This window comes from Nycticebus coucang, chromosome 6 (assembly GCF_027406575.1).
Source record: "Nycticebus coucang isolate mNycCou1 chromosome 6, mNycCou1.pri, whole genome shotgun sequence".
Taxonomy (NCBI): Eukaryota; Metazoa; Chordata; class Mammalia; order Primates; family Lorisidae; genus Nycticebus; species Nycticebus coucang.
The window spans coordinates 32,454,952-32,471,258 of NC_069785.1; the positions used below are offsets into that span (position 1 = coordinate 32,454,952).

General features: G+C 39.1%; 1 protein-coding gene across 1 annotated transcript; it reads right to left on the reverse strand.

Moving 5' to 3' along the window:
- Positions 1-7,638: 7,638 nt before the first annotated feature.
- LOC128587397 (olfactory receptor 1509) lies at positions 7,639-8,580 on the reverse strand. Its single transcript, XM_053593473.1, has one exon. The coding sequence runs from the start codon at positions 8,578-8,580 to the stop codon at positions 7,639-7,641; it is 942 nt and encodes a 313-aa protein (XP_053449448.1).
- Positions 8,581-16,307: the final 7,727 nt, after the last annotated feature.

Here is a 16,307-nt window from a genome sequence, read left to right on the forward strand (position 1 = left end):
CACTTGAATTTCTCGGACTGTCCCATCTTCTATATAATAGAGTAATACACATATTGCTATAATACAAATAAACAAATAAGGAGTTGGAAATTTATTTCTGCCTTAAGATACTAATAGGTATGAATACCTGTGCAAATAAAAGGACAGAAAGTAAGGGTATAATTAGATTATTTTTCTAACTACCTATTTCTAACTATTATTTTTCTGTACACTAACATGTGTATAGTAGTGCTATCTCAACTTCATTTCACCACAGACTTAGGTTGTATATGAGAATCACTGGAGACTGACAATATTCTACATGTTTGTTAATTTGAAGTAATACTATTTCAGCATTTTCATGAGCATTTCTCAGTTTGTTTAATAGACTGCTTCTGATTCCTTTGAAGCACCTTCTGTCATTTCACTCATTTATTACCTCTTAGAGTTAGTGGGTCTTTCACTCTGTACAGTGTGTCCCTCTGATATGGATGTCCACATTGTCTTATCCAATTTTCCAGAATCCTCATAAGTATTATGTCTACAAGTTAGTAGACTATCATGAGACTTAGTGACCCTAAGGTCCCAATCTATTCTAAATTACTTTCAGAATAAGCAAAGAAAGATCAGATATATTTTTACAATAGTATTAAGTGAACTCTATTTCATTCCATTAGCTTCATTAAAGTTGATATTTAACTATTTCATATGGTAACCAAGCCTGGCCTAAACTGTGGTCTTTGGACCAGCAGCATCAGAATCACCTCAAAGCTTGTTAGAAATAAAGAATCCAGCTCAGCACTGGTAGCTTAGTGGGTAGGCACCGGCAACATTCACCGGGGCTGGTGGGTTTGAACCTGGTCTGGGCCTGCTAAACAACAATGACAACAAAAACAAAAAATAGCTAGGTGTTGTGGCAGGCGCCTGTAATCCTCTACTTGGGAGACTGAAGCAAGAGAATCACTTAACCCCAAGAGTTGGAGGTTGCTGTGAGCTGTGACACTACAGCACTCTACCGAGAGCGACATAATGAGACTCTGTCTCAAAAAAAGAAAAAAGAAAAGAAACACAGAATCCCACACCCCAGTCAAGACTTTATCAAAATTTGCACAGTAAAAAGATCCCCTGATGATTTGTATACACACTGTATTTGAGAAATGCTCTTCTAGACCACCATGTGTTGTGGGATGAAAAGAATCAATGTGGCCGGGCTCCGTGGCTCACACCTGAAATCCTAACACTCTGGGAGGCCAAGGTGGGTGGACTACAGTTCAAGACCAACCTGAGCAAGATCAAGACTCCTGTCTCTACTAAAAATAGGAAAAATAAGCCAGGTTTGTTATCCCAGCAACTCAGTAGACTGAAGCAAGAGGATGACTGGAACAAGAGTTTGAAGTTGCTATGAGCTATGACACTAAGGCACTCTACCCAGGGTGACATACTGAGACTTTGTCTCAAAAAGAAAAAAAAAAGAATCAATGTTAGAAGATGCAGATTGTGAGAATGACATGGAATCTATAATAGTTAGCCAGGCTCGGGATCTCAAAAGGAAAATAATGACCACAGCCTGGTGTCACGTACTAGCACGAGAGAAAGACCTCTCAGACCCGGCGCAAGGAGGGAGAGTTGACCTGAGTGGAAATGTGGGAAATGAGGAGGAGGGACACACACAAGAACAAAACACACTAGACAAGATATAGGATGGCGTCGGGAGGACTGACACAGCTGATGGCTGCAGCCAGCACCTGAACCGTTGAGACAGCTTTATTTATACAGTGTCTTAACAAGGCTGCATAAACCTTAACACATGGGGTAGAGATCATACTTAAAGAGGAAAAACTGTACTTGCCGATAACAAGTATGCATGGGCTACATGACTTCTGACAGGTGGAAAGAATGTTGTTAGAGGAGGAGAAGTGGTTGGGGGTCGCTCCCTAAGCATTTCCCAGGCTGTGGGGGCTCTGCCATCCACAGCCTGCTCCCCTCAGCCTGGGGCTAGATGAGTCACTAGTGCTTTATACTAGCAGGATATTTCAGGTACTCACAGTTATTTCTTTATTCTCTAACATCCTTGGGTCCCTGTTACTATCTAAGACACAAAGTTAAAGAGTCATATATTGTAACATTCATGGAGACGTATCTATTTCAAAAAAAGGATTCCCCCAGCTTTATACAGATCATGGATAAGAGAATACACTTCTCACTATCATTAAATAAAATTTTAGGTTTCCAATCTAGTCATTAAAACACACCACAATTTTCATTTCCCCTCCCAGGCATATATCCCTTATCATATTCTGTTCATTTTCTTCTTCACTCGTAATTAATCCACACCTGTTGGCTCTCAAGTTTTTTCTGTAATTTTGCTGTCTGAGTCCTTTTCTCTCTCTCCAGTGAAAATCTCCAGTTTCGCTAGCACATTTCATCAAATTCTTTCATTAAAAGAATAATAAAAAGATTATATAATTTTTTCTGAAAACAGAAGAGGAAGAAACATTTATTAACTCATTTTATGAAGCCAACATTACTGATAGCAAACTGAGACAAGACATTATAAGAATCATTGATATATGTATCAAAATATTACATAGACCCTAAGACTATATACAACTATGATATATCGATAAAAAATACAAAAAATATAAAAAAAAACTCAAATCTATTATCCCCATGAACATAGGTTCAAATACGCTTAACAAAATACTAGCGAATTAAATTCAGCAATATGTGAAAAGGACAATCCATTATAACTAAGTAAAGTTTATTCCAACAAAGAGGGGTGGGTTAACTTTAGAAAGCCAATCAATATAATTCACCATATGTGTTAGCATGCTTGTGCTGCTATAACAAAATACCACAGACTGGGTAAACTATAAGCAATGGAAATGTATTTTTCATAGTTCTGAAAATGGGGAAGTCCAAGATCAAGATGCTGGCAAGTTTAGTGTCCAATAGGGCTGCTCCCTCTGCTTCCAAGAAGGTAACTTGTTGCTGTATCTTCTCATGACGGGGAACACTGTGTCCTCATATGGTGGAAGGGACAGAAGGGCAAGAGGGGTAAACTCTCTCCATTAAGCCCTTTTATTAGAGCAACTAATTCCATTCATGAGAGTAGAAACCTCATAACCCAATCACCTCCTAAAGACCATACTTCTTAATAGTGTTGCATTGGAGATTACGTTTCAACATGAATTTTGGAGGGAATGAAAACATTCAAACCACAGAGCCACTTTAACAGAAATAAGGAGAGAAAGCATGTGATTATCTCAACAGATGCAGAAAAATCATTTACCATATGTAGAAAAGACATTTAATGAGTTCCAAACCCATTTATGTTAAAAATTCTCAGCAAACTATATACAGAAAGAAATTTCCTCATGTTTATAAAAGGCATCTAGGAAAACCCTACAGCTAACTTTATCTTTTTTTTTTATTAACTCATAGCTGTGTACATTAATGCAATTATGGGATACAATGTGCTGGTTTTATATACAATTTGAAATACTTTCATCAAACTGGTTAACATAGCCTTCACCACATTTTCTTAGTTATTGTGTTAAGATATATATATATTCTGCCCTTAGTAGATTTACCACGCCTATGGTGCATTTTACAAGAGTACATATTAAATCTAACATTATCTTCTTACGAAAGACTGAAAGCTTTCTTCTTCAATCAGGAACAAATATTTACAAAATATTGTCTACATGTTGACCACTTCTTTCTAAAATTTTGGGCTGAATATTTTATAAATAAAGATCATTTAGCTACAATTTCCCATTTTCCCTATAAATAGTGACTTTATGGGTGACCTTTCGGACACCTTACATATATAAATGAATTATATTTTTTCATACTATCAATTGAAATTGAAAAAAATAATAGCATTAAAAACGTGCAATGGTTAGGAAAAATTAATAAAATATGTATTATTACAGATGAAAATTACTAACATTGCTGAGAAAAATTAAATTAAAGAAGACCTAAATAAAGAAATATTCCATTCCAGGGTGGCGCCTGTGGCTCAAGGAGTAGGGTGCCAGCTCCACAAACCGGAGGTGGCAGGTTCAAACCTAGCCCCGGCAAAAAACTGCAAAAAAAAAAGAAGAAAGAAAGAAATATTCCATTCCATGGATTGGGAGGTTGAATATGTTTAAGATGTTCATTCTCTCCCAAATTGATCTACAGAGTCAATTCAATCCCAATTTAAGTTTCAGCATTTTTCTTTATAAAAGTAGGCATGTTTTTTCTAAAATGTATGTGAAAATGCAAAGAATCTGAGATAGCAAAACAATTTTGAAAAAGAATATTAAAGGCTAATACTACACAATTTCAATACTTACTATAAAGCTAAAATAACCAAGGTACATAATATTAATCAATGGAACAAAATTAAGAATCAAAAAAATCAATTCAAATGTAAAACATCCTTTATTTTCAACATACATGCCAAGATAATTCAATGGGGAAAGAATAATCTTTTCAAATGGTACTTGATCTACCAGATAGATGAAAAAATAAATCTCAACCTTTATCCCACACCATATGAGATATATGAAGTAAATTCAAAATGATCATAGGCATAGGCACAGTGGTTCACACTTGTAATTTCAGCACTATGGGACGCTGGGATAAGAGGATCCCTTGAAGACAGGAGTTCGAGCCCAGCCTGAAGAACATAGCAAGATTCCAATTTCACAAAAAAAAAAAAAAAGAATTAAATAATTAGGGCAGTGCCCATAGCTTAGTGGATAGGGCACCAGCCACATACACCAAGACTGGCAGGTTCAATCCTGGCCGAAGCCAGCTAAAACAACAGTGACAACTGCAACAACAACAAAAAAAAAATAGCCAAGCATTGTGGCAGGTACATGTAGTCCCAGCTACTTGGGAGGCTGAGGCAGGAGAATTGCGTAAGAGTTTAAAGAGTTTGAAGAGTTTGAAGTTGCTGTGAGCTGTGACACCATAGCACTCTACCCAGGGAGACAGCTTGAGACTCTGTCTCAAATAAATAAATAAATAAATAGCTGGACCTGGTGACATGCACCTCTAGTCCTACCTACTTGGGAGCCTTGGTAGGTTAAGGTGCGAGGATCCCTTGAACCCAGGAGTTAGATGTTACAATGAGCTATGATCAGGCCACTGCACTCCAGCCTGGAAGAGAGAGTGTGGCCCTGTCTCTAAAAAATAAGTAATTTTTTTTTTGTATGGGTGATAGATAGTTCGTTGGAATATATTCAGATCTTTTATCCTTCAAGAGAAGGATATAAATGTTTATCCTTTTTTCCTGTATTATCCACACACCTAAACTTCGATACCTTTTAGAAATGTGAAAAATAAGTAATTTTTAAAATTTGAAAAACAAAGTGGTCTAAAATCATGTTCAAATAATGATATAGAAAATAGAGAGGCCACACGTAGTGGCTCATCCCTAGAATCTCAGTGCAGTGGTAGGCTGAGGAGAAAGTATCACTTGAGGCCAGAAGTTTGAGACCATCCTGGGCAACATGGCAAGATTCCATCTCCACAAAAAAATGTAAAAATTAGCCTTGCTCTGGTGATAGAGCAAGACTTTTCTCTAATAACAACAAAAAAGATATATTTTTGAAGTTAATCATACACTTAGAATTTAAAGCTAAAACTATAAAATTTTTAGAGGAAAACAGAAGAAAATCTTTGAGGCTTATAGTAGGCAAAGATTTCTTAGGACACAAAAGCATCAATCATAAAAATTAAAAATTGATAAATCTCATATAATCAAAATTTAAAATTTATGCTCTTTAAATTGTACCATTAAGAAAATTAAAAAAACAGTCTTGAAGTGTCTTAAAAAGTTAGATGTAAAGGTACATTTAGCATGTCATCCAACAACTATACCCCTAGGTATTTATCCAAGAAAAAATGGAAAGTTACCCAAAATAAGCTCTACATAAATGTTTATGGCTGCTTTATTCATAATTATCAAAAACTGGAAGCACCCATATGGCCATCAAAGAATGAAAGAGTAAAAAAATTGTGTTATACCCATACAATGAAATATTACTCAACAACAAAAAGGAACACATTATTTATACCCACAAAACCATGGACTAATCTCAGAAACACCACACAGAACAAAAGAAGCCAGACGCAGAAGAGAATATATATAAATCAGATTCTTTTTTTTTTTTTTTTTTTTTTTGTAGAGACAGAGTCTCACTTTATGGCCCTCGGTAGAGTGCTGTGGCCTCACACAGCTCACAGCAACCTCCAGCTCCTGGGCTTAAGCGATTCTCTTGCCTCAGCCTCCCGAGCAGCTGGGACTACAGGTGCCCGCCACAACGCCCGGCTATTTTTTTGTGGCAGTTTGGCCGGGCCTGGGTTTGAACCCGCCACCCTCGGCATATGGGGCCGGCGCCCTACTCACTGAGCCACAGGCTCCTATAAATCAGATTCTTGAATGCTTGGGTGGAAATAGAGGGATAATCTAGGAAGGGGCTAAATAAAAATCTTTGGAGAAGTGAAAATGTTCTGTATCATGCTTGGAGATGTGGTTATACGGTGTATGTACCTTTGTCGCTTATCAAACTATACAATTAAAATGAGTGCATCCTATGTAATGTAAATTTTACCTTAATAAAGTTAATCTTTAAAGTAATTTGTTTATAAAGTATTTTTTATTTATTTCTTTTTTGGGGATAGAGTCTCACCATGCTCCCCTCAGTAGAGTGCCATGGCGTCACAGCTCACAGCAACCCGAAACTTTAGGGCTTAAGCGACTCTCCTGCCTCAGCCTCCCAAGTAGCCAGGACCACAGGAGCCCACCACAACACCCAGCCTTCTTTTTGTTGCAGTTGTCATTGTTGTTTAGCTGGCTGGGGTTGGGTTCAAACCCGCCAGCCTGGGTGTATGTGGCTGGGGCCATAACCACTGTGCTACAGGCGCTGAGCCTATAAAGTATTTTTTTTTTATTAAATCATAGCCATATACATTAATGGAATATGGAGTACAATGTCCTGGTTTTATATACAATTTGAAATATTTTCATCAAACTGGTTAATGTAGCCTTCACTGCATTTTCTTAGTTATTGTGTTAAGATGTTTATATTTCACACTTAGTAAATTTAACATGTACCCTTGTAAGATGCACCGTAGGTGAGTCCCAGTGTTTTTTAATTATTTATACATAGCCACCTTGATTTTGTCAAAAGTATTACAAAAAACATATGATAATAAGAGAATCATACTCAAAAGCAACAAAGTTTAATTCAATATAAATAAGTAAAGGCTTATTAATACAACTTAAAAATATTTTTGAAAGTAAGATCAAAACCACTATAATTTATAAAACACAGGTATTGCTCCCTGATGGCAAAAACCCACAGAACAGCATGAATCAAAAGCATGGCTGCTCACAGCGGTGCCCATTCCTGAGACTGAGACTGCGCTGAGCTCCCCAAATTGTAATATTTCACTGGTCCAACAGAAGCCTTCTTCAAACTTTCCTGGGTTCTTTTTCCTTCCATGTTCTACAATAACCTTTTCCTTAATTCTTAATAATTCCCTGTCTCTAAGCAGAAATCTAACCTGCTTCAGGCCATTTTACAGAACGATTTTGACTCCACTTTTGCTCTCTCACTAAGAATGTGGCCACAGTTATATCTGCAATCCCAGTTCCTATCATGTACAAGATTTCATGAAAAACCCTTGTCTCCGCCTGAGCTGCTTCATGGCACTTTTTACCTCCTGATTCCTTAAGGTGTAAATGAGGGGATTCAGCAAAGGGGTAACCACTGTGTAGAAGACAGAGATCACCTTGTCCATGGAGAAGCTGGTGTCCGGCCGAGTGTAGATGAAGATACACGGCCCAAAGAAGAGAGCAACCACCATGAAGTGGGCTGAGCAGGTAGACAGGGCTTTCCGGCGCCCTTCGGCTGACTGTTTTCGAAGAGAAACCAGGATAACCATATAGGAGGTAACCAAAGCCAAGAAACAAGTGAGGGAGATGGTTCCACTATTGGACACAATTAGCACTCCCGTGAGGTGCGTATCCGCACAGGCCAGCTTGATGACAGGAGGCACATCACAGAAGTAGCTATTAATAATGTTGGGGCCACAGTAAGGTAGACGAATGGTCAAAAAGGTCTGCGCTAGTGAGTGAACAGTAGCCCCGATCCAAAGAGCAAAGACAAGCTGTACGCAGACTCTCCTGTTCATCACATTGGGGTAGTGTAATGGAGTACAGATAGCTGCATATCGATCATAAGCCATGATAGTCAACAGAAAGATCTCAGCGCAGGCAAAAAGATGTAGAAAGAAGAGCTGTACAATGCAGTTGTCAAAGGGAATGGTCTTTCTCTCTGAAAGCAAATCCTTCAGCATCTTGGGCACAGTGACAGATGAGTGGCAGATGTCAATAAAGGACAGATTGCTCAGGAAGAAATACATGGGGGTATGGAGACGTGGAGTAAAGATTATGGTAATGACAATGAGCGTGTTCCCCAAAAGGATTAGCACATAAGTCACTGAGAAAGCATTGAAAAACAGTATCTCCAACATCCAGTTATTAGTGAGTCCCAAAAAGACAAATTCAGTCACTCTTGTTCGGTTGAAAGTGCCCATGCCATCAGCTTTGGGGGAAGCTGCGGGGAGAGGGAGGGGGAAGGGAAATGAAAACTAATTCAGCTTTAATATTATAGGAATTAAGCTAATGGAAATGATTTTGTATTTCTATCTGAATTGCTTATTTCTTGTCAGAGAATATAGATTATAAACCAGTTAAATAATAATTGTTAACATTGCATGTTCGGAGCCATGCCAGAGACTTCCTGTACAGCATTCTGTTTAACCACAACCACACCATGGCATAGGCATCATTGTTTTTGTCTGTCGTGTGAGATTAGTGAGCTTTGCTGAGCATAAATAAATTGTCCAAAACACCCATTATTAGTTGGCTCTTTCAACTAATCCACTGATAACACCAAATTAATATTCTAAAATACACAACTTCCAGCTAAAATCATTCAATATTTGACTTCTCCTATCAAAGTTAATGCACATTCAAAACCGTCAACAATCTGATACATGCTTATTTTTCCAGCCTAGTGTCCTTTTATTTTCCTCCTGTGTATTCGTCTCAGCAGCCAAGCAAGTCACTATCCTCCAGGCATATTACTTCCACTTATTTATTTTCCAGAATCTTTGTGTTTATTTATTCTTTTCCTTCTGCTCAGAAAACATCTTCTCTAATCAAATGTGTCCAACTCACTTCATTTTGACTATGAAAATATTATTTATCATTTACTTTCTCTGTGCAATTGGCTGAGCACGGTGGCTCACACCTATAATCCTAACACTCTGGTAGGCCAAGGTAGAACTACTTGAACTCAAAAAGAGTTTGAGACCAGCCTGAGCAATAGAGAAACCCTGTCACTAGAAAAAAATAGAAAAATTAGCTGGTGTGGTCATGGTCGTTCATACCTGCAGTCCTAGCTGCTCAGGAGGGACACTGAGGCAGGAGGATCACCTGAGCTATGACAATGCCACTGCATTCTAGCCAGGGTGACATGACAGAGGGAGACTCTGTCTCAAAAAAAAAAAAAAAAGAAAATTTTCCTAACACAATCTTTTATGATCTTTAACTATAAAAGAATGTAAAATATTTATTTTTGCTCCCCATTAAATTAAAATGTTATTAAAAAGTAATAACCACACACAAATTATCTCTTGCAGCACTTAACAGATGCCTTGTACACCACACATATATATGTATATTTTTTAAGTGAACTTCTTAGGTAGCCTGAAAACAAATCCAATCCTTCCTTCACACTGGAGCTAATAAGTTACTTAAGAAACTTAATTCTTTAAATTGTTTGATATGACCCCTAGGAGATAGTTACAAAATCCTTTACTTCCTGATTCCCCCCTTTTCAACCCGGGGAATCTTTGCTGTTTCATCAGCGATACCCAAATCCTACCTTTCTCTGCCTCTTCTCTCTATTTCAACCTAAACTCTCTTTCAGAACAACAGTTTCAACTGTTGGCAAAGACAAACTTAGAGAAGGTATTTTTTGCCAAGAGGAACCTGATTTTCCATTATAGTAGATCATCATCCTTTTAGCCTCAAATGAATTTTCAAAATCTTGAGCTGCCAAGATCTTGCATAGATGGAGCTGGTATCAGAGACCCGCCTACATCAATGGAATGCCAGGGACTTAACTCCTAAAGAAGAGGCAAGGTAAATGCTCATACAAACATACTCTAAATTTTGGCAGGTTTATACCCCAAATAAAATAGAATGCAGGTAAAGTCCAGAAATGTTCTATGACTTATTCAGCCTTTGCATGGCAGGATTGAACTCCGTCCCCATTCTTCTACCCATTGGTCTTTCCATTACTTAACTATTAGCTGCAGAGAGCTGAGTTAGATTAATTCCTAAATCTTGGGCGGCACCTGTGGCTCAAGGAGTAGGGCGCCGGTCCCATATGCCGGAGGTGGCGGTTTCAAACCCAGCCCCGGCCAAAAACCAAAAAAAAAAAAAAAAAAATTTCTAAATCTCTTAGTATGTTAAATTTAGGGTTTTAAAAAAAGTTTTATTCTTCACAGCATATCGAATTCAGTTTTTTTTTTTATAGATTGATTCTTCACAGTGTAAGTTGCAAAACAGGGAACAAAAACCCTAAGGAAGGAAACTACTCTAAGGTTTCAGAGGTGAAAGTTGTTTGGGGTAAAAACCAAATGATGTCCTTGCCTCTGCATACAAAGAAAGCATTCAGCATCACATCTCCATATGTTATCAATAATATTACAGACATGTAGTCATGGAACATTGTGTCCCAGAAAGTGACCCTGGGTAGGAGAGCCAAGAGAAGCAGAGCTACCATGCCTCAATTATAGTCTTCCATGTATTATCCAGAACAGCCCAAATCTAATCTGCAAGCTGATTGTCTAATCATCATAGACCTTCTCTGATGATAGTTAAGGACTCCCTTGGTCAGACAAATAAGCTAAGACTGCATGACCATCAGGCAGTAAAAAAAATATTTCCTCTTTCTTTGGAAGGTGGTACTGCATTCAACATTCATCCTCTAAACATTTGCAAGAAGCTGCTATATTCTAAGTACTCTGCTAGGGATTCAAATACAAAGAAGCGTAAGGAAATAATAGCCTTGATCTCCTTCCAACCCCAAGACTCCATAATCCTACGACTTTTTTTCTAGGAAAAAGAAACAAATGCTGTGGCAAAGCATAAAGGTGACAAGTCATAATCCCAAGTATCTTGAAGAATCCTGAAGGGTGTGTATATTTGTGTTATGTGTTTGTGTGTCTGTGTATGTAGGTGCCTTTGTAGAAAGCAACACATTGAAAAAGTAAGCTGACTCCTCCTGCAGAAGAGATGCTAAAATAACTCACATAAGTTAAAACGCCTGCTATTAAACTTCGGAACACACACTTGAGCAACATATCAGATAAGTGGTTGAGATAGTCTTGTTCAGTACTGTGCATATATAAGCACACATCTGCACACCCAAAAAGCCCGCCAAGCAACACAAGAGTGTGCCCCAATTGCCTAATCCTTTGCCCACCAAACTGTCTTTAAAAATCTTGTCTCGGGCGGCACCTGTGGCTCAGTGAGTAGGGCGCCGGCCCCATATGCCGAGGGTGGCGGGTTCAAACCCAGCCCCGGCCAAATTGCAACAAAAAAATAGCCGGGCGTTGTGGCGGGCGCCTGTAGTCCCAGCTGCTCGGGAGGCTGAGGCAAGAGAATCGCGTAAACCCAAGAGTTAGAGGTTGCTGTGAGCTGTGTGATGCCACGGCACTCTACCTGAGGGTGGTATGTGAGACTCTGTCTCTACAAAAAAAAAAAAAAAAAAAGAAGTAAAAATCTTGTCTCCCCACCTCAAACAACTAAAAGTAGACCTACCATTTAATCTAGCAATCCCACTACTAGGTATTTAACCAAAGTGAAAAAAGACATTTGTTCAAAATAACACTTGAATGTTTATAGCAGCACAATTCATAATTGTAAAGACGTAGAAACAACCCAAGCCCATCAATACATGAATGTATTAATAAAATATGGTATATGTATACCGTGAAGTACTATTCAGCCATTAAAAAAATAGTGATCTAGTATCTTTTGTAACAATCTGGATGGAAATGGAGACCATTCTTCTAAGCGAAGCATCACAAAATGAAGGCCAGGCGCGGTGGCTCACTCCTGTAAGCTCACTCTGGGAGGCCGAGGTGGGTGGATTGCCTGAGCTCAGGAGTTCAAGAACAGCCTAAGCAAGAGTGAGACTCTGTCTCTAAAAATAGCCAGGCATTGCGATGGACACCTGTAGTCCCAGCTACTCAGGAAGCTGAGGAAAGAGAATTGCTCAAGCCCAAGAACTTGAGATGGCTGTGACCTTTGATGATGCCACGGCACTTTACTCAGAGCAACAGAGTGAGACTCTGTCACAAAAAAGAAAAAAATTCTATTTCCAGACTGCCTTCAGAGTCAAGACTACAACATTGACTCCTTCCAGAATTTCCAGTCTGCTGGCTTGCCATACAGACTTCAGACCTTCCAAACCACAGTCTCATAATTTCTTGAGCCAGTTCCTTAAATCAAATAAATCTCTCCCTCTCCTTATATATATATGCACACACACTTATACATCCTGTATATACAATTGATCCTTGAACAATACAAGTTTGAACCTCATGGGTCCACTTAAATATGGAGTATTTTCAAAACAAGTGTGGAACAAAAACACAGCATTCGTAAGATTTGAAATCAACATATATGGAGGGCCAATTTTCACATAGACAAGCTGTGCAAGGCTAACTGTGGGACTTCGGTATGTGCAGATTTGGTTATATGCTGGGGTCCTGCAACCAATCTTCCACATGCATCGAAAGACCGCTATATGATATGATATATATATGTATAACCTTGCATCTTATGTATATATAAAAACTTTTGACTCTGTTTCTCTGAAGGGAATACAATTACCTTCTTTGCAGTGATCTTAAAGATGAGAATGTGGTAAAGTTTAGGTATACATGGGGAGACTACCTTTCATTTATCATATTAGGAGAAAAACTTCCCTTGAGCCTGTTATCTCCTCTCTTCCTCCCTCAACACCCACCTTAAATAAGTAACAATAATCAACACTTTATAAAGGTGGGGCAGCGAGACCTAAACTCAGTGTTATCAATCAAATCAGTCAACCCACTGGTTCTACTAATCTTTGCTCTCTTTTAAAGTTGAAAGCAGGTTTGGGCATGGTGTCTCATGCCGGTAATCCTAGCTCTCTGGGAGGCCAAGGCAGACTGATGGCTTGAGTTCAAGAGTTTGAGACAAGCCTGAGCAAGAGTGAGACCCCCCCTCCCATCTCTACTAAAAATACAAACAATTAACAATTAGTCAGGCATTGTGGCAGGTGCCTGTAGTCCCAGCTATGCAGGAGGCTGAGGCAGGAGGATCGCCTGAACCCAGCCAGACTTTTAAGGTTGCTGTGAGCTAGGCTGACACCATGGCACTCTAGCCTGAGTCAACAGAGACTCTGGCTCAAAAAACAAAAAAAGTTCAAAGCAATATTCTTCAATGTATAATTAGTGAGATCTGTTTACAGATAAAAACTACTTACCTCACTGTTTAAATTTCCCCGCTTACCATCTACTCTGTACCTCCTCTAATGATTTGATTCTCCTCTCATATTTGATAACAGAAGTGTAGGGTATGAAATTATAGGGCACAGGATTCTGCACAAGATAAATTTCAGGCTTGAAAGTTTTGGGATTTTTATCAGTCTGACATAGGATTTTGAAGTGATCATCTCATGACTTGCCATCAGTGAATACTCAGGGGTAGTATTTAAAGTTTTCCATTTCAAGGCATTTCTTGTTATTAGTCTGACTCATTTAGCAATTTTACAAATTGATAATAAATGCAACAACCTCAAAATATGGAAGAATTCCAAATCTTTGGCAATTAGCATGACATCAGTTTAGCCACTGTAATAACCACTGCAATACACATTGGGGATTCAAAATTCTTGGACAAGTGAAACCTCACCAATGAATACTAAGTAAATTCGTACTAATCTACGGGTGTTCAGATGCCTGATATGCAGCCTGGAACTAACTTGGTTTCTAGAAATATCTGACTCAACACTTACTAATTTGTCTTTTCTACTGATTGAGCAAATTCTACAAATTGAGCAAAGCAAAACAAACAAAAAATATATGCTGGCTGGGCACAGTGCTTACACAGTCCCAGCTACACAGGAGAATGAGGTGTGAGGATCCCTTGAACTCAGGAGTTCATGACTAGTCTGGTGTTATAGACAGACCTGGTCTCAAAAAGCAGGAAAGAGAGAGATCTGTGTAAGAAGGGTCTGGGGCTTCGTGCCAACAGCTATATAAGTGAATCATCTTGGTAGTGCACTCATCAGTCTTGGTCAAGCCTTCAGATTATTTCATCTTGTCTAAAACTTAATGAAAGACCCTAAGCCAATCTCTCTCGCCTCTTCACCTTCTCTCTTTGGAAGTACTCTAAATTTTCTCTTTTTTCTTCCTAAATAAAATTTCCCTTAAAAAAGAAAAAAAAAAGGGTGGCACCTATGGCTCAACAGAGTAGGGCACCGGCCCCATATGCCAGAGGTGGCGGGTTCAAACCCAGCCCCGGCCAAAAACTGCAAAAAAGAACAAAAAAAGACCCTGAACCAACACTACCCAGCCAAGCTGCTCCCAAATTCCTGAGCCACAGAAACTGTGAGATAATAAATGTTTTTTTTGCTCAATAAAGGTTTAAGCTGCTATATTTGTGGTAATTCATTATTTGGCAATCGATAATTAATATAGTGGATACATATTCCAATTTTCTCACCCTTTCAGAAGGATAACTCTATGTTTGTGTTCCATTGGCTCCAGAGTTCTCTAGTAGAATTAAATTCTGGTTGTCCACAAGAAACCAGTAAAGTGTAACCAAGTGTACACTTTACTGGCGTCTTTTCCCTCCCATATCACTTTTCCACTCTTCTATTGGTTTTTCCTGGGATTATTTCTCAAATAATTACTTGCATTCAAACCCATGCCTTGGCGTCTGTTTTGGGCACCCCTAACTAAACACACTGTACACCTTTCTTTGACCTGAAATTTGCTGATATCAGAAATAAGATTTGTCTCGGTGCCCATAGGTCAGTGGTTAGGGCACCAGCCACATACACCAGGGCTGGCGGGTTCAAACCCAGCCCAGGCCTGCTGAAAACAATGACAACTACACAAAAAGCTAGGCATTGTGCAGGGCACCTGTAGTCCCAGCTACCTGGGAGGCTGAGGCAAGAGAAGTGCTTAAGTCCAAGAGTTTGAGGTTGTTGTGAGCTGTGACACCATGGACTTCTAAAACTAAACCTGCTTAAATTAAAGAAAGATATGAATAGTTTTGCTTACTACTACTACTACTACTACCAAAAAAGTCAAAGTTAACAGGTACCTGGGAAGAAGTATCCTTGAAGTCTAAAACAAGGGGGCCAGATGAGGTGGCTCATGCCTCTAATTTCAGCACTCTGGGAGGTTGAGGTGCATGGATTGCCTGAGCTCACAGGTTCCACAGGTTCACAACCAGCCTGAGCAAAAGCAAGACCCTGTCTCTAAAAATAGCTGGGCATTGTGGTGGCGCCTGTAGTCCCAGCTACTTGGGAGGCTAGGCAAGAGAATCGCTTAAGCCCAAGAGCTTTTGAGGGCTCAAGAGTTGTGACACCAGAGCACTCTACCCAGGGTAACAAAGTGAAACTCTGTCTCAAGAAATAAATAAATAGGGTGGCGCCTGTGGCTCAGTGAGTGAGGCGCTGGCCCCATGTACCGAGGGTGATGGATTCAAACCCAGCCCAGCCAAACTGCAACAAAAAGATGGCCAGGCGTTGTGGCGGGCGCCTGTAGTCCCAGCTGCTCGGGAGGCTGAGGCAAGAGAATCCCATAAGCCCAAGAGCTAGAGGTTGCTGTGAGTCATGTGACGCCATGGCACTCTACCCGAGGGCGGTACAGTGAGACTCTGTCTCTACAAAAAAAAAAAAAAAGAAAGAAAGAAAGAAAGAAGATTTCCAAAATGTATTTGTATATATATAAAGGCATATGAAAATATATACAGTTTTATATATACACACAGAGAGAAGAAAATCTAGGCAAACAAAGACTTCGAGTTAGGAAAATGTAGTAAAGAGGGAGAATGGGAATTCCTTTTCTTTTTTTTTTTTTTTTTTTTGGTAGTGGTGGTTGTTGTTGTTGTTATGCCCTGAGCAGACTGCAGTTTTTTTCTTTAAAAAAAAAAAAAAAAAGTGTCATAGCTCACAGCAAACTCA